Source organism: Aphelocoma coerulescens, chromosome 34 (genome assembly GCF_041296385.1).
Source record: "Aphelocoma coerulescens isolate FSJ_1873_10779 chromosome 34, UR_Acoe_1.0, whole genome shotgun sequence".
Classification (NCBI taxonomy): domain Eukaryota; kingdom Metazoa; phylum Chordata; class Aves; order Passeriformes; family Corvidae; genus Aphelocoma; species Aphelocoma coerulescens.
Genome location: NC_091045.1, coordinates 629,322 through 653,741, shown reverse-complemented (window position 1 = coordinate 653,741; position 24,420 = coordinate 629,322). Strand labels below are relative to the sequence as shown.

At 63.8% G+C, this 24,420-nt stretch overlaps 3 protein-coding genes across 10 annotated transcripts; all 3 read left to right on the top strand.

Annotated features, from left to right (window-relative positions):
* The first annotated feature begins 452 nt into the window (after nt 1-452).
* Nucleotides 453-7,385, top strand: KPTN (kaptin, actin binding protein). 2 transcript variants are annotated; one of them, XM_068998368.1, is made up of 12 exons: nt 453-827; nt 1,493-1,575; nt 1,838-1,922; nt 2,214-2,268; nt 2,362-2,437; nt 2,852-2,925; nt 3,561-3,670; nt 4,007-4,087; nt 4,195-4,258; nt 4,693-4,852; nt 6,201-6,374; nt 7,158-7,385. In XM_068998368.1, the coding sequence occupies exons 1-12, from the start codon at nt 596-598 to the stop codon at nt 7,365-7,367; spliced, it is 1,404 nt and encodes a 467-aa protein (XP_068854469.1). In that variant the 5' UTR covers nt 453-595; the 3' UTR covers nt 7,368-7,385. The 2 variants fall into 2 exon arrangements, with proteins under 2 accessions (XP_068854469.1, XP_068854468.1); XM_068998367.1 differs by having other exon boundaries at nt 4,004-4,087; nt 4,717-4,852.
* A 5,052-nt stretch (nt 7,386-12,437) lies between these two features.
* SLC8A2 (solute carrier family 8 member A2) lies at nt 12,438-17,876 on the top strand. 7 transcript variants are annotated; one of them, XM_068998332.1, is made up of 7 exons: nt 12,438-14,176; nt 15,139-15,242; nt 15,335-15,352; nt 15,810-15,934; nt 16,015-16,114; nt 16,476-16,751; nt 17,500-17,876. In XM_068998332.1, exons 1-7 carry the CDS (start codon nt 12,438-12,440, stop codon nt 17,874-17,876), a joined length of 2,739 nt encoding a protein of 912 aa, XP_068854433.1. The 7 variants fall into 7 exon arrangements, with proteins under 7 accessions (XP_068854433.1, XP_068854436.1, XP_068854437.1 ...); XM_068998335.1 differs by having other exon boundaries at nt 12,618-14,176; nt 16,015-16,117; XM_068998336.1 differs by having other exon boundaries at nt 12,618-14,176; nt 15,139-15,260; nt 16,015-16,117.
* A 1,842-nt stretch (nt 17,877-19,718) lies between these two features.
* Nucleotides 19,719-23,750, top strand: PSMD8 (proteasome 26S subunit, non-ATPase 8). The gene is made up of 7 exons (XM_068998352.1): nt 19,719-19,920; nt 20,303-20,375; nt 20,987-21,089; nt 21,202-21,367; nt 21,747-21,847; nt 22,109-22,220; nt 22,886-23,750. The coding sequence occupies exons 1-7, from the start codon at nt 19,720-19,722 to the stop codon at nt 23,021-23,023; spliced, it is 894 nt and encodes a 297-aa protein (XP_068854453.1). The 5' UTR covers nt 19,719; the 3' UTR covers nt 23,024-23,750.
* The last annotated feature ends 670 nt before the right edge of the window (nt 23,751-24,420 follow it).

Here is a 24,420-nt window from a genome sequence, read left to right as displayed (position 1 = left end):
CCCTTGAGCCCCCCAGAACCTCCCCGAAGCCCCTCTTGGCCCTCCCCCGAGCCCCTCCCTGACCCCCAAATTCCCCCTGGGCCCCCTCAGATCCCCCCTAGATCCCCCGAATCCCCCCAAAGCCCCCCCAGATCCCCCCCAGATCCCCCAAAGCCCCCCCAGATCCCCCCCAAATCCCCCCAGATCCCCCAAAGCCCCCCCAGATCCCCCCCAGATCCCCCCCAGATCCCCCAAATCCCCCCAGATCCCCCCTAGATCCCCCAAATCCCCCCAAAGCCCCCCCAGATCCCCCAAAGCCCCCCCAGATCCCCCCAGATCCCCCCCATCCGCCTCAGCCGCGCTCCGCCCCGGCCCCGCCCATCTGGGCGTGGCCATCGCTTCAAGCCCCGCCCTCCCAGCGATGGCCACGCCCCCACCGCAACCCTCCCGGCGCCTCTCCGTGACGTCACCGCCGCGCGCCCCCTCCCCGCAAGGCCCCCTGCGCGGCGCTCCCGGGGGGCTGCCCCGGGCGGTGCCTGTCCCGGTGCCCGTTCCCGGTGCCGGCCCCGCTCCCGGTTCATTCCCGGTTCATTCCCGGTTCATCCCCGGCCCCGCGATGTCTCCGTGGGGCCGCTGCCCGCTGGTCGAGGACAGTTTCAGCCGGCTGGGCTCGCAGAGTAACGTGTACGGGCTGACGGCGCTGGCGGGGCCCGGGGGGGGGCCCGGGGGGGGCCCCGGGGGGCTCCTGGCGGCCGCGCTCAAGGGGAAGGTGCTGCTGTTCCGGTACCTGCAGCTGCGGCCCCGCCTGCGGCCCCTGGCCCGCGAGATGCAGTTCACCTACATCCCCGGTACCGGGACCGGGGCGGGTCGGGGGTCCGGGGGGGGATCTGGGGGGGTCTGGGGGAGTCTCAGGGGGTCCTGGGGGGGATTTGGGGGGGATCTGGGGGGGATTTGGGGGTCTCAGAGGGGGCTGGGGGGGTTTGGGGGGGGGTCTGAGGGGATCCTGGGGGGTCTCAGGGGGATCTGGGGGGGTCTGAGAGGTCCTGGGGGGGATTTAGGGGGGTCTGGGGGGGATCTGGGGGGGATTTGGGGGAGATTTGGGGGTCTCAGAGGGGACTGGGGGGGTTTGGGGGGGATCTGAGGGGATCCTGGGGGGGTCTCAGGGGGATATGGGGGCGACTTGGGGGGGATTTGGGGGTCTCAGAGGGGGCTGGGGGGGTTTGGGGGGGATCTGAGGGGATCCTGGGGGGGTCTCAGGGGGATATGGGGGCGATTTGGGGGGGATTTGGGGGTCTCAGAGGGGGCTGGGGGGGTCTGAGGGGATCCTGGGGAGTCTCAGGGGGATGTGGGGGGGATTTGGGGATCGCAGAGGGGACTGGGGGATCCCGGGGGTCGTGAAGGGTCACGGGGAGGGGCCTGGGGTGGATTGGGGGGGGTTGGGGGAGCTCCCGGTGGATTTTGGGGGGGGTCCCGGGGGGGTCCCCGCCCCCCCTGAGCGCCCCTCCCCCCTCAGTGGATGCCGAAATCGTCTCCATCGATTCCTTCCCCAAATCCCCCCCCCAGCGCGGCCTCGTCGTCGGCATCACCTTCATCAAGGTGGGGGGGCCGGGGGGGCCCGGGGGGTCTCGGAGGGGATTTTGGGGGGGCCAAGGGGGGTCTCGAGGGGTCCCGGGGTGGTTGGGGGGCCTCAGGGGGTCCTGGGGGGGGTCACGGGGGGTCTCGGGGGGGGTCTCAGGGTGCTCTGGGGGGTTCTGGGGGGGTCTCAGGGTGTTTTGGGGGGATCTCAGGAGGTCTCAGGGTGTTCTGGGGGGCTCTGGGGGGGTCTCAGGGAGTCTCAGGGTGCTCTGGGCCCCCCCAGGACTCGGGGGACAAGCCCAGCCCCTTCCTGAACATTTACTGCGACTACGAGCCCGGCTGCGAGTTCGACCTCGACTCCGTGGCCCGTGAGTGACCCCAAAAATGGGGCTGGGACCCCCAAAACGGGGTTGGGACCCCCAAAAATGGGGCTGGGACCCCAAAAACGGGGCTGGGACCCCCTAAAATAGGGCTGGGATCCCCAAAAATGGGGCTGGGACCCTGAAAATGGGGCTGGGACCCCCAAAAATGGGGCTGGGACCCCAAAAATGGGGCTGGGACCCCCAAAAACGGGGCTGGGACCTCGAAACGGGGCTGGGACCCCGAAATGGGTTCAGGACCCCCCAAAAAGGGCTCCTGGCCCCACTTTTCTCCCCCAGAAAGTTGCCTGAACCTGGAGCTTCGCTTCACCCCCTTCCAGCTGTGCCACGCCCAGTGAGTGCCCCCAAAACCCCCCAAAATCCCCCAAAATGCCCCCAAATCCCCCCCCAAGCCCCGGCATGGCCTGAAACGGCCCCGAATGCGCAGGGTCCGGGTGGGGGAGCGCCTGGAGACGGTGTTCCTGCTGAGCGGGAACGACCCCGGCATCCACCTGTACCGGGAGGTGAGAGCCTAAAAACCCCAAAATCCCAAAAATCCCCCCCAAATCCGGCTGGGATCCACCTGTACCGGGAGGTGAGAGCCCCAAATCCCCCCCAAATCCCCCAAATCCACCTGGGAACCCCCAAATTCCACCTGGACCAGGAGGTGAGACCCTAAAAACCCCCAAAATCCCAAAAAAATCCTGAAATCCCCCCTAAATCGGGCTGGGATCCACCTGTACCGGGAGGTGAGACCCTAAAAACCCCCAAAATCCCAAAAATCCCCTGAAATCCCCCCCAAATCCAGCTGGGATCCACCTGTACCGGGAGGTGAGACCCTAAAATCCCCCAAATCCCCCCCAAATGCACCCAGGAAGCCCCAAATTCGCCTTTCCAGGGCTGTGAGCCCCCAACCCCCCCCTCCCCTCTGTTCCCAGAATCCCGGCTCGCACCAGTTTGAGGAGCAGCCGGTCCAGCTGCTCTTCCCAGAGCTCCAGGACGTTCCCAGCAAGTACGGCCCCTCTGCCCCCCTTTTCCTCCGCTTGCCCCGTTTCCCTCGGATTTTCCCTGCTTTTCCCACTTTTTCCCCATTTTTCTGATTTTTCCCTGCTTTTTCTCCCCTCTTTTCCCTGCTTTCCCCCCATTTTCCTGGTTTTTCCCCTGGTTTCCCCTGGATTTTCCCATCTTTTCCCCATTTTCCTTGGATTTTCCCTGGTTTTCCCGTTTTTTCCCTGATTTTCCCCCCTTTTCCCCCGTTTTTCCCCATTTTCCTTGGATTTTCCCTGGTTTTCCCATTTTTTCCCTGATTTTCCCCCGTTTTTCCCAATTTTCCCATTTTTCTGATTTTTCCCTGCTTTTTCTCCCCTTTTCTCCCCGTTTTCCCCTATTTTCCTGTTTTTCCCCCATTTTTCCTGTATTTTCCCGGATTTCCCCTGGTTTTCCCTGGATTTTCCCCATTTTCCCTGGATTTTCCCATCTTTTCCCCAATTTCCCTGGATTTTCCCCATTTTCCCTGGATTTGCCCTGGATTTTCCCTGGATTTTCCCTGGATTTTCCCATCTTTTCCCCGATTTCCCTCCGTTTTCCCCCCTTCTCCTCTCACTTTTCCCCTTTCTCCCCGCCCTCGTTCCCGGTTTCCCTCTCCAGTGTCCTGTGGCTCGATGTCCAGCCCGTGCCCGGCTCCGGCCATCGCCTCTCGGCCCTGGGCTGCCAGAGCGGCTTCGTGCGCGTGGCGCGCGTGGACCAGGACTCCCGAGGTGCCCAAATCCCCCCTTCCCCCATTCCCACCGGGAATTCCCGCCGGGAACGCCCCCCCAGCCCCTCCCCCATCCCAGTGTATCCCATTGTCCCGCCGGGATCCAGCTGGGAGCGGGGCCAGGGCGACCCAAGGGCAGCTCCTGGATCCATCCCGGCCCCGTTCCCGCTTTTCCCTGGGAAACCCCACAACTCCCACCAGGGATTCCCCCAATCCCCTCTCCCATCCCAGTTTGTCCCACCGGGATGGATCCAGGGCGGGGGTTTGGGGCATCCCGGGGCCATCCCAGCCCCAATTCCCGGCCCCATTCCCGCTTTTCCCCCCCCGGGACCAGCAGCGGTGCTGCAGAGCTGGAGCGTGCAGCTGGACGGGCCCATCTCCACCGTGCTGCTCTTCCCGCTGCCCCCGGAGCCCCACGGTGAGGGAAAACCCGGGAAAACCCGGGAGAACCCGGGGAAAACCCCGGATCCGCCCCAAAATCCCCCCTGAGCTCCCGCTTTTCCCGTGGGATTCCCCTCCCCGCAGAGGATCCCGAGGATCGCTGGAGCCTCCTGGTGAGCAGCGCCCTGGAGGCGGCCGTGGTTTATCGGTGAGCCCCGGCATTCCCAAAAATCCCCCAAATTCCTGCGGATTTCCCCTGAAACCCCCACCAAATCCCCCCAAAAATCCCCCCCCCACCGAATCCCCCTCGGAAAACCTGGATTTGCCGTTGTCCCAAATCCCAGCTTTTCCCCCCAAATCCTCGGATTCTCAAATCCACCGGAAAAGCTCCGCACTTTTGAGGGAAAACCCGGCGGAATTCGGGTCTCTGGCGGCCAAAAATGGCAATTGTGGGGAATTTCCCAGGAATTTGGGATCACCCGGATCCATCCCCCCTCGGCGGGGGGGGCTCAAGGGGGGCTGGGGGGGGGTTGGGAAAATCGGAATTCCGGGGCCTCGTTCCGGGCGTGGGAACGGCCGAAAATGGGGGGAAACGCTTGGGAGCCGCGGGGATTTTTGGGGAACTCGGGGATTCCTGGGGAGCTGCGGGAATTCTGGCGGCCCCAGGCGGATCCTGCGGCGGGGCCTGGCGGAGCCGCTGGAGCTGCCGGGGAGCTCCGGCTCCGACGCCGTCGTCTGCGCCAAAGTCACCGACGTCGACTTCGACGGCGCCGCCGAGATCCTGCTCGGCACCTACGGCCAGGTGGGGATCCCGGCAACGCCGCGGCCGTCCCGGAAAAGGGATCCACCCCGGGGGCCCAGCCCTGCCCCCGAATTCCCAACATTGCCATAAAATTCCCAGCCCTGCCCCCAAATTCCCAACATTGCCATAAAATTCCCAACATTCCTCCTCAAAATTCCCAACATTTCTCTCCAAATTCCCAACATTTCCACTGAATTCCCAACATTCCCCCTGATTTCCCAACATTTCCATAAAATTCCCAACATTCCTCCCCAAAATTCCCAACATTTCTCTCCAAATTCCCAACATTTCCCCAAAATTCCCAACATTTCTCCCCAAATTCCCAACATCTCTCTCCAAATTCCCAACATTTCCACTGAATTCCCAACATTCCCCCAAAATTCCCAGCATTCCCCCTGAATTCCCCCCATTCCCCCCGAATTCCCAACATTTCCCCCAAATTCCCACCGTTCTCCCCAAATTCCCAACATTTCCCCCAAATTCCCAACATTTCTCCCCAAATTCTCCCAACATTCCCCCCAAATTCCCCCCATTCTCCCCGAATTCCCAACACTCCCCCCAAATTCCCACATTTCCCCCCAAATTCCCACCGTTTCCCCCGAGTTTCCCCCACTTTTTCTCCAATTTTCCCCCAATTCACACGGATTTCCCCCGAATTCCCGTCGCTTTCCCGCCGATCCCACCAAATTCTCGACATTCCCCCCAGATTTCCCCAATCCTCCCGAATCTCCCCCAAAATCCCTGAAACTCCCGTTTTCCCCCAAAATTCCCCGTTTTCCCCAAAATTCCCCCATTTTCCCCCAAAATTCCCTGTTTTACCCCAAATTCCCCCATTTTCCCCCCAAATTCTCCCGTTTTCCCCCCAAATTCCCCCGTTTTCCCCAAATTCCACGTTTTCCCCCAAAATTCCCCCGTTTCCCCCAAATTCCCCCGTTTTCCCCCCAAATTCCCCATTTTCCCCCCAAATTCCCGTTTTCCCCCAAAATTCCCCCGTTTCCCCCCCAAATCCCCCCGTTTTCCCCCAAATTCCCCATTTTCCCCCCAAATTCCCCATTTCCCCCCAAATTCCCCATTTTCCCTCCAAATTCCCCTGTTTTCCCCCAAAATTCCCCCGTTTCCCCCCCAAATCCCCCCGTTTTCCCCCCAAATTCCCCCGTTTCCCCCCAAATTCCCCATTTCCCCCCCAAATTCCCCCGTTTCCCCCCCAAATTCCCCCGTTTCCCCCCAAATTCCCCATTTCCCCCCCAAATTCCCCCGTTTTCTCCCAAATTCCCCCGTTTCCCCCCAAATTCCCCCGTTTTCTCCCAAATTCCCCCGTTTCCCCCCCAAAATTCCCCGTTTTTCCCAGGAGCTGCTGTGTTACAAATATTTCGGGGCCAATTCCGGCGGGTCCGGGCAATTCCGGCCGCTCTGGGCCCGGCGCTTCCCCTCCCCCCTTCTGGCGCTGGAGCCGCTGGACCTGACGGGGGATGGGCTGCGGGAAATCGCCGTCGTCTGCCTGGGGGGGCTGCACGTGCTGCAGGTCAGGGGCTCCCGCTTTGGGGGAAATTCCCGCGTTTTCGGGCAATTCCCGCGTTTTTGGGCAGTTCCCGCGTTTTCGGGCAATTCCCGCGTTTTCGGGCAGTTCCCCATCCCAGAGATTTCCCCCCAAAGTTCTGCAGCTTCTCCCCGAGGTCCAAGGGGTTCTCCTCAACTTTTGGGGTCTCCATGCCCAGAATCCCGTGGGGTCCCTGACCTAAAATTCCAAGGATTTCCCCCGAAATCCCTGAGGTTTTCCCCGGATTTCAGGTTTTTTTTTCCCCACGGTTTGGGGTCTCCGCCCCCCCCGGATTGACCCCCAGGTGAGGGGGGAGGGGGCGAACCTGGGGGTCCCAAAATTCTGGGGAGTCCCCGCCCCCGAATCCCAAGGAATTCCCCCAAAATTCAGGGGGTTTTTTTTCCCCCAAAATTCCCCAGGTTTTCCCCAAATTTCCAAGGGTTTCATCCAAATCCGGAGTCCCCGCCCCCATTCCCGGCGTTCCCAACCCCTGGATCCAATTCCAGCTGTGAGAGAATCCCAAACTTGGGGGCGGGGCGGAGCTTCCCCAAAATTTGGGCGCCTCCCCAGCCCCAAATCCCAGCGGTCTCCCCCAAATTCCCGAGGATTTCCCCAAATCCCAGCCTTTCTCCTCAAATCCCGGCTCCAGCCGCATCCCGGCGATTCCCAAGCCCCGGAGCTGCTCCCAGCTGTTCTTGGGGGGGAAAGGGGGGGGGTCCCAAAATTTGGGGCATCCCCCCAAAATCGCCCCCAAATTGGCCCCCCCAGCACAGCCTGGAGCCGACGGCGCGGCTGCTCCGGGAGCGGCTCCGGCGGGAGCTGGAAAACCGGGAAAAGCAGCTGGAAAACCGGGAAAAGCAGCTGGAAAAGCGGGAAGAGGCCGAGGAAGAGCGGGAAGAGGCCGAGGAAGAGCGGGAAGAGTCCGAGGAAGAGCGGGGCGCGGGGCCGCGCCCCCCCAGCCCCCCGGAATCCCAATAAAAACCTTCCCGAAACCGCGCCCGGAGTGCCCGGAATCCCTGGGAATCCCCGGGCGGGATTTGGGGGGCCCGGGGGGGTTCTGGGGTCCCCGAAAGGTTCCTGGGGAGGAATTTGGGGTCCCGAGGGGGAACTGGGGGGGTCCGGGGGGGATTTGGGGAGGGTTTGGGGGTCCCCAAAAGGGGCGGAGACCCCCAAATTTGGGGGAGGGGAGGGGGGGACGAGAGGAGCCCCCAGATTGGGGGGTGGTGCTCGGGGGGGGGGGCTGGGGGTCCCCAAAGGAGTTTTGGGGGGGTCCGGGGGGGGGGTTTGGGGGTCCCGGGGGCGTTCCCGGGGTGGGGGCGGGGCCGGGGCCGTTCCCGCCCCTCCCCCCGCGCTCCGCCCCTCCCCCCCCCCCAATGGAGCTTTAACGGCGGCGGCGGCGGGAGCGGACCCGGGGGGGAACAGGTAGGAGGAGGGGGGGGCTCCCCAAAACCCCCCCGGGACCCCCGAACCCCCCTCGACCCCCCCCGCCCATCCCCCACCCCCGGGACCCCCCCCCGGCCCCGCCCCCACCCCGGGTTTGGGGGAGAATCGCTGGAATTGGGGTGGGGGGCTCGGGGGGGGGGGCGGGGGCCGTTCCCACTGGGGGGGCAGGGAGGGGGGCAGGGAGGGATGAGCCCCCCCCGGAGCCCCCCCGATATTCCCTAAAAATCGCCGGGAATTGGGAAAAATCTTCCCGAGATTCGGGCTGGGAACAGGTGGGTGGGGGGGGGGGGGAGGGGGGGCAGCGATTCCGCCCGAATTCCCAGAAATTCCCCCCGATTCCCGCGGATTTCCCCCAATTCCCCCCCGTTTTTCCTGATCTCCCCCAAATCCCCCCCGGATTTCCTGGAATTCCCCCGATTCCCCCATGTTTTTCCCCGATTTTCCCCCGAATGGCCCCGAAATTCCCCATTTTCCCCTCGAAATTCCCCCAAATCCCCCCCGGATTCACTCGAATTCCCCAAATTTTCCCCTCATTTCCCCCGAATTCCCCCAAATTCCCCCAAATTTCCCCGACTCCCCCCCGGATTCCACCGAAATTCCTCAGATTTCCTCCCATAATCCCAGAATTCCCCAGAATCTCCCCAGAATTTTCCTCAAATTCAGCCGAATCCCCCAAATTCCCTCGATTTCCCTCCCAATTTCCCTGGAATTCCTGAAATTCCCCACGATTTTCCCCAAATCTCCCGAATCCTCCCAAATTCCTCATTTTCCCCCCCCCAAAGGCCTAAAATTTCCCCACATTTTCCCCAAATTCCCCGGAATTTCCCTGAATCTCCCCAAATTCCCACAAATCCCCCACATTTGGGCTCAAGATCCCAAAATTCTCCCCAATTTCATCACTTTTCCCTCAAAATTCCCCTGAATTCCCCCAGATTCCCCGAATTTTCCCGAAATTCTCCCCATTTTCCTGGAATCCCCCCCCCAAATTCTCCCAAATTCCCTCTGATTTCCTGGAATTCCCACAAAAACCCCCCCATTTCCCTGAATTCCCCCAAATTCCCCGCATCTCCCTCCAAATTCCTGAAATTCCCTCCCATTCCCCCAATTCCCCCAAATTCCCTCTCATTTTCCCCAAATTCCCACATTTCCCCCCCCTCATTTCCCACAAATTCCCCACATTTTGGCCCAAATTCCCTCAATTCTTGCAGCTTTCCTGAAATTTCCCCACATTCCCCCCAAAATTCTCCCAGATTTTCCCAGATCCCTCCAAATTCCCCCAAAATCCCCCCCAAAATTCCCCCAAATCCTCCCGATTTTCCTGGAATCCCTTCAAATCTCCCAAATTCCTCCAAATCCTGCAAACCCCTCCCCCCAAAATCCCCAAATTTCCTCCATTTCCCTCAAATTCCCCCCAAATTCCCCTCGGATTCCCCCCAAAACCCAACATTTCCCCGGAATTTCCTTCAAATCTCCCGAATTCTCCCAATTCCTACCAATCTCCCCCCGAAATCTCCCAAATTCCTGCGAATTTCCCCCCAAATTCTGCCCAAATCTTCACAAAATCCCAGAAATTCCCCCCCAAAATCCCCCAAATTCCCCCCAAACCCCTTTTCCCCTCCCCCACCCCCCCCTCCCCTTCCCCCCCACCGAATCCCCCTCGGAAAACCCGGATTTGCCGTTGTCCTAAATCCCAGCTTTTCCCCCCAAATCCTCGGATTCTCAAATCCGCCGGAAAAACTCCGCACTTTTGAGGGAAAACCCGGCGGAATTCGGGTCTCTGGCGGCCAAAGGTCGCAATTTTGGGGAATTTCCCAGGAATTTGGGACCATCCGGATCCATCCCCCCCGGGATGGGGGGCTCGGGGGGGGCCGGGGGGTTGGGAAAATCGGGATCGCGGGGCCTCGTTCCGGGGGCAAATCCCCGAAAATTGGGAAAATCCTGGGGAATTAAGGAAAATCCCCGGAAACTGGGGCAAATCCGCGGGGATTCGGGAAAATCCCGGCCCCGGCCCCACGGCTGCGGCCCCGCGGGGGTCCCGGGGTTAATTAACGGCGGGGCATTAAAGAGCGTTAATTGCATTAAGGGGGGGGGAATTGGGGCGGGAATGGGGCGGGGGGGTGGGGCAGCGCTGGGGGCGGGGGGGAGGAGTGGGGCGGAACTGTGGGGCGGAGCTGTGGGGCAGCGCTGTGGGGCAGAGCTGTGGGGCAGCGCTGTGGGGCGGAGCTGTGGGGCAGCGCTGTGGGGCAGAGCTGTGGGGCAGCGCTGTGGGGCAGCGCTGTGGGGCGGAGCTGTGAGGCGGAGCTGTGGGGCAGCGCTGTGGGGCAGAGCTGTGGGGCAGAGCTGTGGGGCGGAGCTGTGGGGCAGAGCTGTGGGGCGGAGCTGTGGGGCAGCGCTGTGGGGCGGAGCTGTGAGGCGGAGCTGTGGGGCAGAGCTGTGGGGCGGAGCTGTGGGGCAGCGCTGTGGGGCCGGGGTGAGGCTGTGGGGCGGAGCTGTGTCTGTCCCCCCCCGGCCCCACAGCGCTGCCCCACGGCTCCCCCGTTCCCTGCTCCATGGGGCGGGGATGGATCCGTGGGGCGGGGATGGATCCAGGGGTCAGAGATGGATCTGTGGGGCCAGGATGGATCCGGGGATCAGGGATGGATCCGTGGGGCCAGGATGGATCCGGGGGTCAGAGATGGATCCGTGGGGCAGGGATGGATCCGTGTGTCGGGGATGGATCCGTGGGGCCGGGATGGATCTGGGGGTCAGGGATGGATCCGTGGGGCCGGGATGGATCCGGGGATCAGGGATGGATCCGTGGGGCAGGGATGGATCCAGGGGTCAGGGATGGATCTGTGGGGCCGGGATGGATCCAGGGGTCAGGGTTGGATCTGTGGGGCGGGGATGGATCCGGGGGTCAGGGTTGGATCCAGGGGTCAGGGATGGATCCGTGGGGCTGGGATGGATCCGGGGGTCAGGGTTGGATCTGTGGGGCAGGATTGGATCCGGGGATCAGGGATGGATCCGTGGGGCAGGGATGGATCCAGGGATCAGGGATGGATCCGTGGAGCAGGGATGGATCCGGGGGTCAGGGATGGATCCGTGGGGCCGGGATGGATCCGGGTATCAGGGATGGATCTGTGGGGCCGGGATGGATCCGGGTATCAGGGATGGATCTGTGGGGCCGGGATGGATCCGGGTATCAGGGATGGATCTGTGGGGCCAGGATGGATCCGGGTATCAGGGATGGATCTGTGGGGCTGGGATGGATCCGGGGGTCAGGGTTGGATCTGTGGGGCTGGGATGGATCCGTGGGGCCGGGATGGATCCGGGGGTCAGGGTTGGATCTGTGGGTCAGGATTGGATCCGTGGGGCGGCCCCTCCTCCCCCGGCCGGATTTGGGGTCCCTCCTCCCCTCCCTCCCCCCTCCATCCCCGTTTCCATGGAAACCGCACAGTTGCCAAGGAGGAGCCAGAGCCGCCCCCGCACCCGAAACCCCCCCGGATCCAAACCTGACCCATGGATCCAAACCTGACCCACGGATCCAACCCCGCCCCACAGATCCAAACCTGACCCATGGATCCAAACCTGACCCACGGATCCATCCCCGCCCCACGGATCCAAACCTGACCCACGGATCCATCCCCGCCCCACGGATCCATCCCCGACCCACGGATCCAACCCCGCCCCACAGATCCAAACCTGACCCATGGATCCAAACCTGACCCACGGATCCATCCCCGACCCACGGATCCATCCCCGCCCCATGGATCCATCCGAACGTCACATCCCAGCCCCATATCCCTGATCCATTGCCACACCCCAGCCCCACACCTCAGCCCTATGGATCCATCCCAACCCCATATCCCAGGCCCATATCCCAGCCCCCCATCGCAACCCTAGATCCCAACCCCGTATCCAGCCCCACATCCCAGCCCCCATATCCCTGATCACACATCTCATATCCCGTATCCCATACCCCGTACCCCATATCCCCAATCCCATATCCCACATCCCTGACCCCAATTCCCAAATCTCATCCCCATATGCCCAATCTCACATCCCCGATCCCTGATCCCATCGCCACATCCCCGATCCCACATCCCTGATCCCCAGTCCCTGATCCCCGATCCCACACCCCTGACCCCACACCCCTGACCCCACATCCCCAATCCCTGATCCCCGATCCCACACCCCTGACCCCACACCCCTGACCCCACATCCCTGATCCCATCCCCACATCCCATCCCCACACCCTGGATCCCACATCCCCAATCCCATCCCCACATCCCTGGTCCCCGATCCCACACCCCTGACCCCACATCCCTGATCCCCAATCCCACACCCCTGACCCCACATCCCATATCCCATCCCCACATCCCCGATCCCATCCCCAATCCCTGGTCCCCAATCCTACACCCCTGACCCCACATCCCCGATCTCATCCCCACATCCCTGATCCCCGATCCCCAATCCCACACCCTGGATCCCACATCCCTGGTCCCCGATCCCACACCCCTGACCCCACATCCCCGATCCCCGATCCCACACCCCTGACCCCACATCCCCGATCCCCGATCCCACACCCCTGCGTCCTCTCTCCCCTCAGGCTCCTCCAGGGGCGCCATGGCGGCGCTGGGCCCGGCGCTGGCGGCCTGGCTGCTGCTGAGCCCGCGGGGCTGCGGGGCCGCGGCCGACGGCCCCAACGGGACGTGCCGGGGCTCGGCGCGGTGCCAGCCCGGCGTCCTCCTGCCCGTGTGGCAGCCGGACGAGCCGGCGGCCGGGGACAAGGCCGCGCGCGCCATCGTCTACTTCGTGGCCATGATGTACCTGTTCCTGGGCGTGTCCATCATCGCCGACCGCTTCATGGCGTCCATCGAGGTGATCACGTCGCGCGAGAAGGAGATCACGGTCACCAAGGCCAACGGCGAGACCAGCGTGGGCACCGTGCGCATCTGGAACGAGACCGTGTCCAACCTGACGCTGATGGCGCTGGGCTCGTCGGCGCCCGAGATCCTCCTGTCGCTCATCGAGGTGTGCGGCCACCGCTTCCAGGCCGGCGAGCTGGGCCCGGGCACCATCGTGGGCAGCGCCGCCTTCAACATGTTCGTGGTGATCGCCGTGTGCGTGTACGCCATCCCGGCGGGCGAGAGCCGCCGCATCAAGCACCTGCGCGTCTTCTTCGTCACGGCCTCCTGGAGCATCTTCGCCTACATCTGGCTCTACCTCATCCTGGCCGTCATCACGCCGGGCGTGGTGCAGGTGTGGGAGGCCTTCCTCACGCTGCTCTTCTTCCCGGCCTGCGTGGTCTTCGCCTGGGCGGCCGACAAGCGCCTGCTCTTCTACAAGTACGTCTACAAGCGCTACCGCGCCGACCCGCGCAGCGGCATCATCATCGGCACCGAGGCCGAGCGCCCGCCCAAGGACCTGGAGGCCGACGGCGGCTTCCCGGCGCTGCCCGAGCCCGAGCCCGGCGCCGCCTCGCCCTCGCCCACGCCCGAGGAGAAGGAGCTGGATGAGAGCCGGCGCGAGGTGATCCAGATCCTCAAGGACCTGAAGCAGAAGCACCCGGAGAAGGAGCTGGAGCAGCTGCTGGACGCCGCCAACTACATGGCACTGGTGCACCAGCAGAAGAGCCGCGCCTTCTATCGCATCCAGGCCACGCGGCTCATGACCGGCGCCGGCAACGTGCTGAAGAAGCACGCGGCCGAGGCGGCGCGGCGCTCGCCCGCCCTGCCCGGCGAGGACGACGAGGACGACGAGGAGGACGAGGCCTGCAGCCGCATCTTCTTCGAGCCGTGCCTGTACCACTGCCTGGAGAACTGCGGCTCGGTGACGCTGGCCGTGGCCTGCCAGCAGGGCCTGGGCGCCAACCACACCTTCTACGTGGACTTCCGCACCGAGGACGGCTCGGCCAAGGCGGGCTCGGACTACGAGTACAGCGAGGGCACCCTGATCTTCAAGCCGGGCGAGACGCGCAAGGAGCTGGCCATCGGCATCATCGACGACGACATCTTCGAGGAGGACGAGCACTTCTTCGTGCGGCTGCTGAACCTGCGCGTGGGCGACGCCGAGGGCATGTTCGAGGCCGACTCCGACGACCACCCCAAGGGCAAGCTGGTGGCGCCGCTGGTGGCCACGGTGACCATCCTGGACGACGACCACGCCGGCATCTTCGGCTTCCGCGAGCGCTCGGTGCGCGTCAGCGAGTGCCAGGGCCACGTGGAGGTGACGGTGGTGCGCAGCTCCGGCGCCCGGGGCACCGTCATGGTGCCCTTCCGCACCGTGGAGGGGACGGCGCGCGGAGGAGGCGTCGACTACGAGGACGCCAGCGGGGAGCTGGAGTTCCGCAACGACGAGACGGCGTGAGGGGCCGGGGGGCACGGGGGGCTGGGGGGAAGAGGAGGAGGGTGGTGGGAGCGGGTGGATGGGGCATGGATCACGGATGGATGCGTGGGTGGAGGTGGAAGAGGAAGAGGATGGGTGGATGAAGGTGAAGGACAAGGATGGATCAAGGATGGATGGAGATGGAAGAGGATGGATGGGTGGATGGATGGACGGATGGATGGATGGGTGGATGGAGGGATGGATGGATGGAGGGATGGATGATGGATGGATGGATGGATGGATGGACGGATGGATGGATGGGTGGATGGAGGGATGGATGGATGGAGGGATGGATGGATGGATGGAGGGATGGATGGATGGATGGATGGATGGATGGATGGATGGATGGATGGATGGATGGATGGATGGATGATGGATGGATGGATGGATGGATGGATGGATGGATACATGGATGGATGGATGGATGGATGGAGGGATGGGTGGATGGATGGATGGATGAACCAGATGGATGGATGGGTGGATGGAGGGATGGATGAAGGGGAAGGACAAGGATGGATCAAGGATGGATGGAGATGGAAGAGGATGGATGGATGGATGGATGGATGGATGGATGGACAGATGGATGGATGGATGGATGGTGAGGGACACAGGTGGATGAAGAATGGACCACGGATAAATGGATGGATGGAAATGGAAGAGGAAGAATGGATGATGGTGGTGATGGATGGAGATGGACGATGACGATGGTGGCGATGGATGGCTGGACGGAGATGGATGGTGATGATGACGATGGATGATGGAAGATGATGATGATGACGATGGTGGTGACGATGATGAGGATGATGGTGACGATGATGATGAGGATGATGAGGATGGATGATGGAAGATGATGATGATGATGGTGGTGACGATGAGGACAATGACGATGATGATGACGATGATGACCCTGATGCTGAGAGTGCCCTGTGTCCCACCCCAGGAAGACGCTGCAGGTGAAGATCGTGGATGACGAGGAGTACGAGAAGAAGGAGAATTTCTTCATCGAGCTGGGGACGCCGCGCTGGCTCAAGCGCGGCATCTCAGGTATGGGGACACCGCGGGGTCACTGCAGGGTCACTGCGGGGTCACTGCGGGGTCACGGGGGTCTCACCGCTGTCCCTCCCCTCTCTCCTCAGCTCTTCTGCTCGCCCAAGGTAGGAGCCTTCGGCCTCGGCCTCGGACCCGTCCCATGACCATGGATGTCCCCATGACCGTGTATGTCGCCGTGTCCCCACACCGTGTCCTCATGCCACGTCCCCATGCCCCCGTCATGTCCCCACATCATGGTCCCATGTTCCCCTGATGTGTCCCCGTGGCCACGCCACGACCTCACCTTGTGTCCCCACCTTGTGTCCCCACGTCCCTTCAATGGCCACACAACATCCCCACACGTTGTCCCCGTGTCCCCATGACCTTGGGTCACATTCCCGTGACCATGCCATGTCCCCATGTTGTGTCCCCACATTGTGTCCCCGTGCCATGTCCCCGTGACCTCATGCCACGTGCCCACCCCGTGTCCTCCCGTTGCGTCCCGTGCCCACGCCGTGTCCCCATGGCCGTGCCACGCCCCCGCCGCGGGCCCCCGGTGACGTCCCCGGCGTGTCCCCGCAGGGGACGGGGAGCGGCAGCTGTCGGCCGAGGAGGAGGAGGCGCGGCGCATCGCCGACATGGGCAAGCCCGTGCTGGGCGACAACCGGCGCCTCGAGGTGGTCATCGAGGAGTCCTACGACTTCAAGGTGGCGTGGGGGACGCGGGGGGGGGGGCGGGGGGCGCAGGGGGACGCGGCCTGACCCCCCCGTGCCCCCGATGTCCCCAGAACACGGTGGACAAGCTGATGAAGAAAACCAACCTGGCCACCGTCATCGGCACCCACTCGTGGCGCGAGCAGTTCCTGGAGGCCATCACCGTCAGCGCAGGTGGCCCCGGGGTCCCCGAGGGGTCCCCGGGGTGTCCCCAGGGTCCCTAGGGTGTCCCCTGAGCGGCCACGGGGTCCCCCCACCATCCCCAGGGTCCTCAGGCTCACCATCAGCGCCGGTGGCAGAGGGTCCCCAGGGTGTCCTTGGCATCCCCTTGGTGTCCCCAGGGTCCTCTCAGGGTCCCCAGTGCCCACCCTTTGGCCACCACCTTGGTGCCGCCACCCCGGGACCCCCACCCTGGTGTCACCCAGCACCACCCTGGTGACCTCAGCAATCGGCCACTCCCTGGTGCCAGCACCCTTTGGCCACCCCTGGGAGCCCCCCGGCCGCGGTGCCCCCGTGACCCCGCTGTGCCCCGCAGGTGACGAGGACGAGGACGACGAGGGCCGTGAGGAGCGGCTGCCGTCGTGCTTCGATTACGTGATGCATTTCCTGACCGTGTTCTGGAAGGTTCTGTTCGCCTGCGTCCCCCCCACGGCGCTGCTGGGGGGCTGGGCGGCCTTCGGCGTCTCCATCCTCCTCCTCGCCCTCCTCACCGCCCTCATTGGCGACCTCGCCGCCCACTTCGGCTGCACCCTCGGCCTCAAGGACTCCGTCAACGCCGTCGTCTTCGTCGCCCTCGGCACCTCCATCCCCGGTGAGGGACACTGGGGACACCATGGGGACATTGGGGACACCATGGGGACATCATGGGGACACTGTGGGGACATCATGGGGACACTGTGGGGACATTGGGGACACCATGGGGACATCATGGGGACACCATGGGGACATCATGGGGACACTGTGGGGACACTGGGGACACCACGGGGACATTGGGGACACCACGGGGACATTGGGGACACCATGGGGACATCATGGGGACACTGTAGGGACACTGGGGACACCATGGGGACATTGGGGACATCATGGGGACATCGTGGGGACACCGTGGGGACATCATGGGGACACTGTGGGGACACCATGGGGACACTGGGGACACTGTGGGGACATTGGGGACACCATGGGGACATTGTGGGGACACCATGGAGACATTTGGGACATTGGGGACACCATGGGGACACTGGGGATGCCGTGGGGACACTGTGGACACACACTGTGGGGACATTGGGGACACCATGGGGACAACGGGGTGGGATAAGGAACAGGACAAGGGACAGGAACCCCAGGACTTGAGGACTCGGCCGATGCCATCCCTGATGTCCCCAACGCTGCTGACGTCCCCAGGACTCTCAAAGGCCCCACCGACCCCGGCATCCCCCGTGCTCCCAACGTCCCCAACGCCACCAATGTCCCCGGCGTTCCCCACATCCCGCTGCCCCCCCGAAGCCCTGGATGCCCCCGGTGCCCCCCGCGTGTCCCCAGCCGTGTCCCCGTGCCCACAGACACGTTCGCCAGCCGCGTGGCCGCGCTGCAGGACCCGTGCGCCGACGCGTCCATCGGGAACGTCACCGGCTCCAACGCCGTCAACGTCTTCCTGGGGCTGGGCCTGGCCTGGTCGGTGGCCGCCGTGTACTGGGCGGCGCAGGGACGTCCCTTCCGCGTCCCCCCGGGGACCTTGGCCTTCCCCGTCACCCTGTTCACCATCTTCGCCTTCCTCGCCATCGGGGTCCTGCTCTACCGGCGCCGGGCGCCCATCGGGGGCGAGCTGGGGGGGCCCCGCGCCCCCAAAGTGCTCACGGCCGGGCTCTTCCTGCTCCTCTGGCTCCTCTACGTCCTCTTCGCCAGCCTGGAGGCCTACTGCCACATCCAGGGCTTCTAACTGGGGGCACTGGGGGGGACTGGGAGGGACTGGGGGGCACCGGGGGAACTGGGGGACGAGGAGAGCCCCGTGTCACCCCACACTGACGCAGCCAGGGCTTCTAACTGGGGGGACTGGGGGCACTGGGGGGACAAGGGGGACAAGGGGGGACAAGGGGGGACAAGGGGGAACCAGGGGGACAAGGAGAGCCCCGTGTCACCCCACACTGCTGCAGCCAGGGCTTCTCACTGGGGGCACTGGGAGGGACTGGGAGGGACTGGGGGGAACCAGGGAGACAAGGAGAGCCCCATGTCACCCACATAGCCACATCCAGGGCTTCTAACTGGGGGCACTGGGAGGGACCGGGGGCACTGGGGGCACTGGGGGCACTGGGGGCACTGGGGGGACAGGGGGGACAAGGAGAGCCCGGTGTCAGCCCACACTGCCACATCCAGGGCTTCTCACTGGGGGCACTGGGAGGGACTGGGGGGCACTGGGGGGAACCAGGAGGACAAGGAGGACAAGGAGAGCCCCGCACCACCCACACTGCCGCAGCCAGGGCTTCTCACTGGGGGCACTGGGGGAACCGGGGGCACTGGGGGAACCAGGGGGACAAGGAGAGCCCCGTGTCACCCCACACTGCTGCAGCCAGGGCTTCTAACTGGGGGCACTGGGGGGGACTGGGGGCGCTGGGAGGGACTGGGAGGGACTGGGAGCACTGGGCAGCAGCGGGGGACACGGGGGGTGGCGGGAGGGGTCCCTGGGGTCCCCCCGATGTCCCCTGGGTCACTTTGGGGTCCTCCCCGCGCCCCCCTCCCCCACCCCAGGGACCCTCCGGCCGCCTCAGGGACCCTCAAGACCCCCCAAATTCCCCCCTGGGGACCCCCAAAACCCTTCAGGGATCACCCAACCCCCCCCCCCGAGCCCCAGCCCGACCCCCGGGGACCCCCGACCCCCCCCCAGGGACCCCCAAAACCTTTCAGGGACCCTCAGCCCCCACGGGGACCCCCCCAAGCCCCTTTAGGGACCCTCGATTCTCCCCTCCGGGACCCCCAGCCCCTCCTCGGGGGCCGTTTCTTATCTCGCAGCGTTTTGTAAGCGGGGGGTGGGGGAGGGGCGCGGTGGGGGAGGGGCGCGACGGGGCGGGGGGTGGGGGAGGGGCGCGGGGGGGGGCTCCGGGAGCTGCGCCCCCCGAAAAAGAAACCACAAAAAAAACCCAAACCCCAAACCCGGCCCCGGCTGTGACTGAGTGCGACACCCGTGACGTCACACGCGCCGTGACGTCACTCCCCGCTCCGCCCGGGTGACGTCACTCCCCAGCGCGGGACGGCGGGACGCGCCTGTCGCAAGCGAAGCGCTACCGTAAAGCGCGGCGCGTTCCCATGGCGGCCGGCGCGCCGGGTGGCGTTACCATGGGAACCCTTCCCGGGTCCCTGAAACCGCCCGGGGACCCCCGAAACCACGCTGGGGACCCCCGAAACCCTTCAGAGATGCCCGAAACGCCTGCGGGGAGCCCGCAGAGGCGGGGGGGCCGCTGGGAAGGGCTGCGTTACCATGGTTACCGCTGCGCCGGGCGGCGGTTCCGTGCAGAGCGGGGCGTTGTCATGGCGACAACCATCGGAGGCGAGGGGGGGCCGTAAAGCGCGGGCAGGAAGGCGTGAAGCGCTCCGTTACCACGGTGATCGCCGTAAAGCGCGGGGGCGGCCGTCGCGAACCGCGGAGTTGCCAAGGCGACGGCCGTGACGATCTGGGTTGCCGTGGCGACGGCCCCGCGGGGCGGGCGGTGCCGTAAGGCGCATCCGCGTTGCCCAGCGACGGCCGCAAAGCGCGCGCGTTCGCGGCAGTGTCGCGTTGCCGCGCAGTCATGGCGGTGCCGAACGGGGCCGGGGCCGCGGCCGCGACGGGCCCGGGGGGGCCCGGGGGGGGCTTGGGGGGCCCGGCGGGGCCCGGGGGCGGCACGGGGGGCCTGCGGGCCGCGGCCGGGCTCTACGAGCAGCTCAAGGGCGAGTGGGGCCGCAAGAGCCCCAACCTGGCCAAGTGCGGGGAGGCCCTGGGCAGGCTCAAGGTGAGATCGCGGGGAACCGGGGGGGTCCGGGGCTGAGGGGGGCTCTGGGGGGCTCCCTCGGCCTTGGGGGATCGCTGGGTTTGGGGGGACTGAGGGGAGAATTTGGGGTCCCTCGGGGGCGTCTCTGGGGGGGAGGCGGCTCTGGGGTGGTCCCTGGAGGGGGGAGGGTCGGGGGAGCCTCGGGGCCTGAGGGGGGGTCCCGGGATTTTGGGGATTCCCGGGAATTTTGGGTGCCCCAACCCCCCCTTTCCCCATTTCCGGTCTAACCCGTAAACACCAATTAAGCCCGAAGCAGTAATTAACCCCAAGGCATTAATTAACTGGGTGAGTCGGGACTGGGGGCGCTCCGAGACCCCCCCAGAATCCCCCAAATCCCCCCCAGGTCGCTCTCCTGGACCTGAACTTCCTCCCCACCTCCGGCTCCTCCATGACCAAGCAGCAGCTGATCCTGGCCCGTGAGTGCCCAAAATGTCCCCAAACCCCCCCAAAAATCCCACTGGGATCCCGCCCAACATCCCCCTGACCCCTCCAGGATCCCGATCCCTGGAATTCCTGGGGGAAGTCCTGGGATGTGGGGCGAGAGAAGCAGAGCATGGGCATCGAATCCCCGCAAAACGGCCCCAAATTCCCACTAAATTCTCCTCAAATCCCCCCCAAACGCCCCCAAATCCGCTCAGGACCCCACTTAGACCCCTCCCCACCTTTACCTGAGCCCGATTGCTGTCATTCCCGGGGGATATTCCTGGAAATCAGGGAACACTGGAGCATCCTGAGGAAGGACATGCCCCTGAAATCCCACCCAAACCCCCTCAGATCCCACCCAAACCTCCCCAAATCCCACCCAAACCCCCCAAATCCCACTCAAACCCCCCAAATCCCACCCAAACCCCCTCAGACCCCACCCAAACCCCGTCAGATCCCACCCAAATCCCACCCAAACTCCCTCAGGTCTCACGCAAACCCCCTCAAATCCCACCCAAACCTCCCCAAACCCCACCCAACCCCCCCAGATGCCCCCAGGGGACCCCTCCCAGCCCTTCCCCGACCGCGGTCCCGTCGTCCCCAGGGGACATCCTGGAGATCGGGGCGCAGTGGAGCATCCTGAGGAAGGACATCCCGTCCTTCGAGCGCTACATGGCGCAGCTCAAGTGTTACTACTTCGACTACAAGTGAGTCTGCCCGAGGGGGGGATTCATTCCCAGGACTCGTTCCCAGGATCTGGGAGCTCCCAGACCCCTCTCCCCCCGCTCCCCGATCCCGGAACATCCCGGAATTCCGCAGGGAGGAGCTGCCGGAGTCGGCGTCCCGGCACCAGCTGCTGGGGCTGAACCTGCTGTTCCTGCTGTCCCAGAACCGCGTGGCCGAGTTCCACACGGAGCTGGAGCGGCTCCCGGCCCCCGACATCCAGGGAAACCTCTTCATCCGGCACCCCGTGTCCCTGGAGCAGGTCTGGGAACGCCCCGGGGGCTCCGGGGGGGGGGATTCGGGGCTGGAATTCCAGGCTGGAATCCAGACCAGCGTCTTGGCGCGGGTTTCGGGGAGGTTTGGGGGTCCCCGTGGAATTCTGGGGATCCCTTGGGAATTTTGAGGGTTCTCGGGGGGGGCCTGAGGGCGCTTAGGGGGGAATTGGGGGGAATTTGGGGCTGGAATTCCAGCCGGAGCTGGAGCAGCTCCTGGACCCCAACATCCAGGGGAGCTTCTCCATGCAGGTGTGGGGGATTCCTTGGGATTTTCGAGGAGTTCTGACCCGTTCTTGGGGTGTTTTGCCCATTTTTGGGGGGTGTTTTACCCCATTTTTGGGGTGTTTTGCCCGTTTTCGTCCCCAGTACCTGATGGAGGGCAGCTACAACAAAGTGTTCCTGGCCAAGGGCAACATCCCAGCAGAGAGCTACACCTTCTTCATCGACATCCTGCTGGACACCATCAGGTCTGGGACTCCAAAAACCCCCCAAATCACCCCAAAACCCCCCCCTGAAGTATCCCCAGAACCCACCCCAAACCCCTCACCGGGGCACAGTTCCACCTTCGTCGCTGCCGTCCTGCTGGACAGGAGCGGGTCCGGGACCCCCAAAACCCCCCAGTATTTCCCCAAGCCCCCCTCAAATCCCCCAGTATTCACCCAAAAGTTCTCAGACCCCCTCTGAGCCCCCCAAACCCCCTCTGAGCCCCCCAAACCCCGTTTCCCCAGGGATGAGATCGCCGGCTGCATCGAGGCCGCCTACGAGCGGATCCTGTTCCCCGAGGCCGCGCGGATCCTGTTCTTCAGCTCCCCCCGGAAAATGACCGACTACGCCAAGAAGGTGCCAAAGCACCCCGAAAACCACCCTGAAATACCCCAGAACGCCCTGAAACCACCCCAAAACACCCCAATGACACCAAAAAACTCCCCCAAACCACCCAAACCCACCCTGGAATAGCCCAAAACACCCGACACCACCCCGAAACCACTCTGAAACACCCCAATGACACCAAAAAACTCCCCAAAACCACCCTGAACCACCCAAACCCACCCTGAAATACCCTAAACCACCCCAAAATAGCCCCCCAAACCCACAGGGAAGGAGCCCAAAACTCCCTAAAAACCACCCCAAAATCCACCGGGGAGGACCCCAAAACCCCCTCGGAGCTCTCCAGTATCCCCCAAATCCTCTCTAAGGCCCCCCAAACCCCTCAATATCTGCCCCAAACATTCTTTGACCCCCCCAAACATCCTTTGACCGCCCCCAAACCCCTCAATATCTGCCCCAAACATCCTTTGACCCCCCCAAACCCCCGATATCCCCTCCTAACCCCTTCTAAGCCCCCCCAAACCCCCCCAATTTCCCCCAGACCCCCCTCGAGCCGCCTCCGAAGCGCCCACAAACCCGCGAGGATCTGCCCCAAACCCCTCTAAACCCCCTCCAATCCCGCCAAATCCCCCCCGAATTCGCCCCTAACCCTCTTTTCCCCCCCCCCCTTTTCCCAGCGGGGGTGGGTGCTGGGCCCCTCCAACTATTACAGCTTCGGGGGGCGGCAGCAGAAGGCCGAGGACCCCCCGATCCCGTCCACGGAGCTGGCCACGCAGGTGATCGAGTACGCCCGGCAGCTGGAGATGATCGTCTGAGGGGCGGCCCCAAAACCTCCACTTCCCCTTCCTTTCCCCCTTTATTCGCATTTTTTTCCGCCTTTTTTTCCGCCTTTCCTCGCGGTTTTTTTTTTTTGAGTTTAAGGCGGGTTGGGTTTTGTTTTTTGGGGAGGGTTTAACCGTTCGAAGATGATTTGGGGAGGTTCAGAGTGGGTCGTCCCCCCCCCCCCCATTGAGACCCCCTCAAACCTCCCTGGACTTGCCAAATCCCCCCCTCCCCAACTCCCATTTATTCCCCTTTAATCTCTCATTTTTTTGTGTTTTTGGGAGGGGTTTGAACATTTAAGTGGTTTTTCAGGAGGGTTAATTATTAAATGATGGTTTTGGGGGGGTCTCGATGTGGGGAGACCACTCTGAAACTCCTGAGACCCCCCAAATCCCCATTTATTCCCCTTTTTTCTCTCATTTTGTTGCATTTTGGGGGGGTTCAGTGATGTAAAGGGGGGTTTTGGGGAGGGGTCTCAGTGTATGGACCCCCCCAAAACCCCCTGGAATACCTCAGACCCCCAAATCCCCCTTTAACTCCAATTTTCCGCATTTTTGGAAGGTTTAACAAATCCAGAGATTCTTTTAAGGGGTCCCCGGTGTGGGGGGATTTGGGGATGCCCCCCCCGCACCCCCTTTTTGGGCAGAATCGGGGGGGCTGAGCCCCCTCCCCCAAAAAATTACCTCCAAAATGTTGTTTCAATAAATTGCTGGAGCCGGAGTGAGGCGGTTTGGGGGGGTTCGGGGTCGTTTTGGGACATTTTGAGGCCATTTTGGGGCCGTTTCGTTCCCGGGGGGGCTCCGGACCCCCGAATTGGGGAAGGGGCGGTACCGGCCCCCTCACGGGGAGGCTCCGCCCCCTGTCTCCTGATTGGCTGAGAGCGTCCGGGCCGCGCGCTGATTGGCCGCGGTACAGCCGAAACCCGGAAGCGGCTCTGCCCGCGAAAGAAGGCGCGCTCTGCTGGACCGGCGCGAATGAAAGGGCTGAGCTGATTGGGTGGCAAGTGGTGGGAATGAGAGGGGAGCGGGGATTGGTTGGAGCCGCGAGGCGGGGGTTGGAACGAGGCGAGGGGCGAGCGCGCTCCTGAGCGGGCGGGAGGGGGAAGGCCCAGTGCTCCCAGTTACCCCCAGTGCTCCCAGTTACCCCCAGTGCCCTCCCAGTTGCACCCCCAGTAAGCCTGGGGAGGAGGGGACGTTCCCATCTGAGCGATCTCCATTGGCGGGGCCCACACGCGCCGGCTAATCCCAAGGGAAACATGAGCAATCGACCAATCAGAGCGCGGCGTTGCGGGCGCGGGCGTTGATCGGCGTGCGGCGGAGCCAATGAGCGGGCGGCATCCCCGGTGGGCGAGACCGGCGCTGCTTGAGACGAGCCAATGACGGCCGGCTGA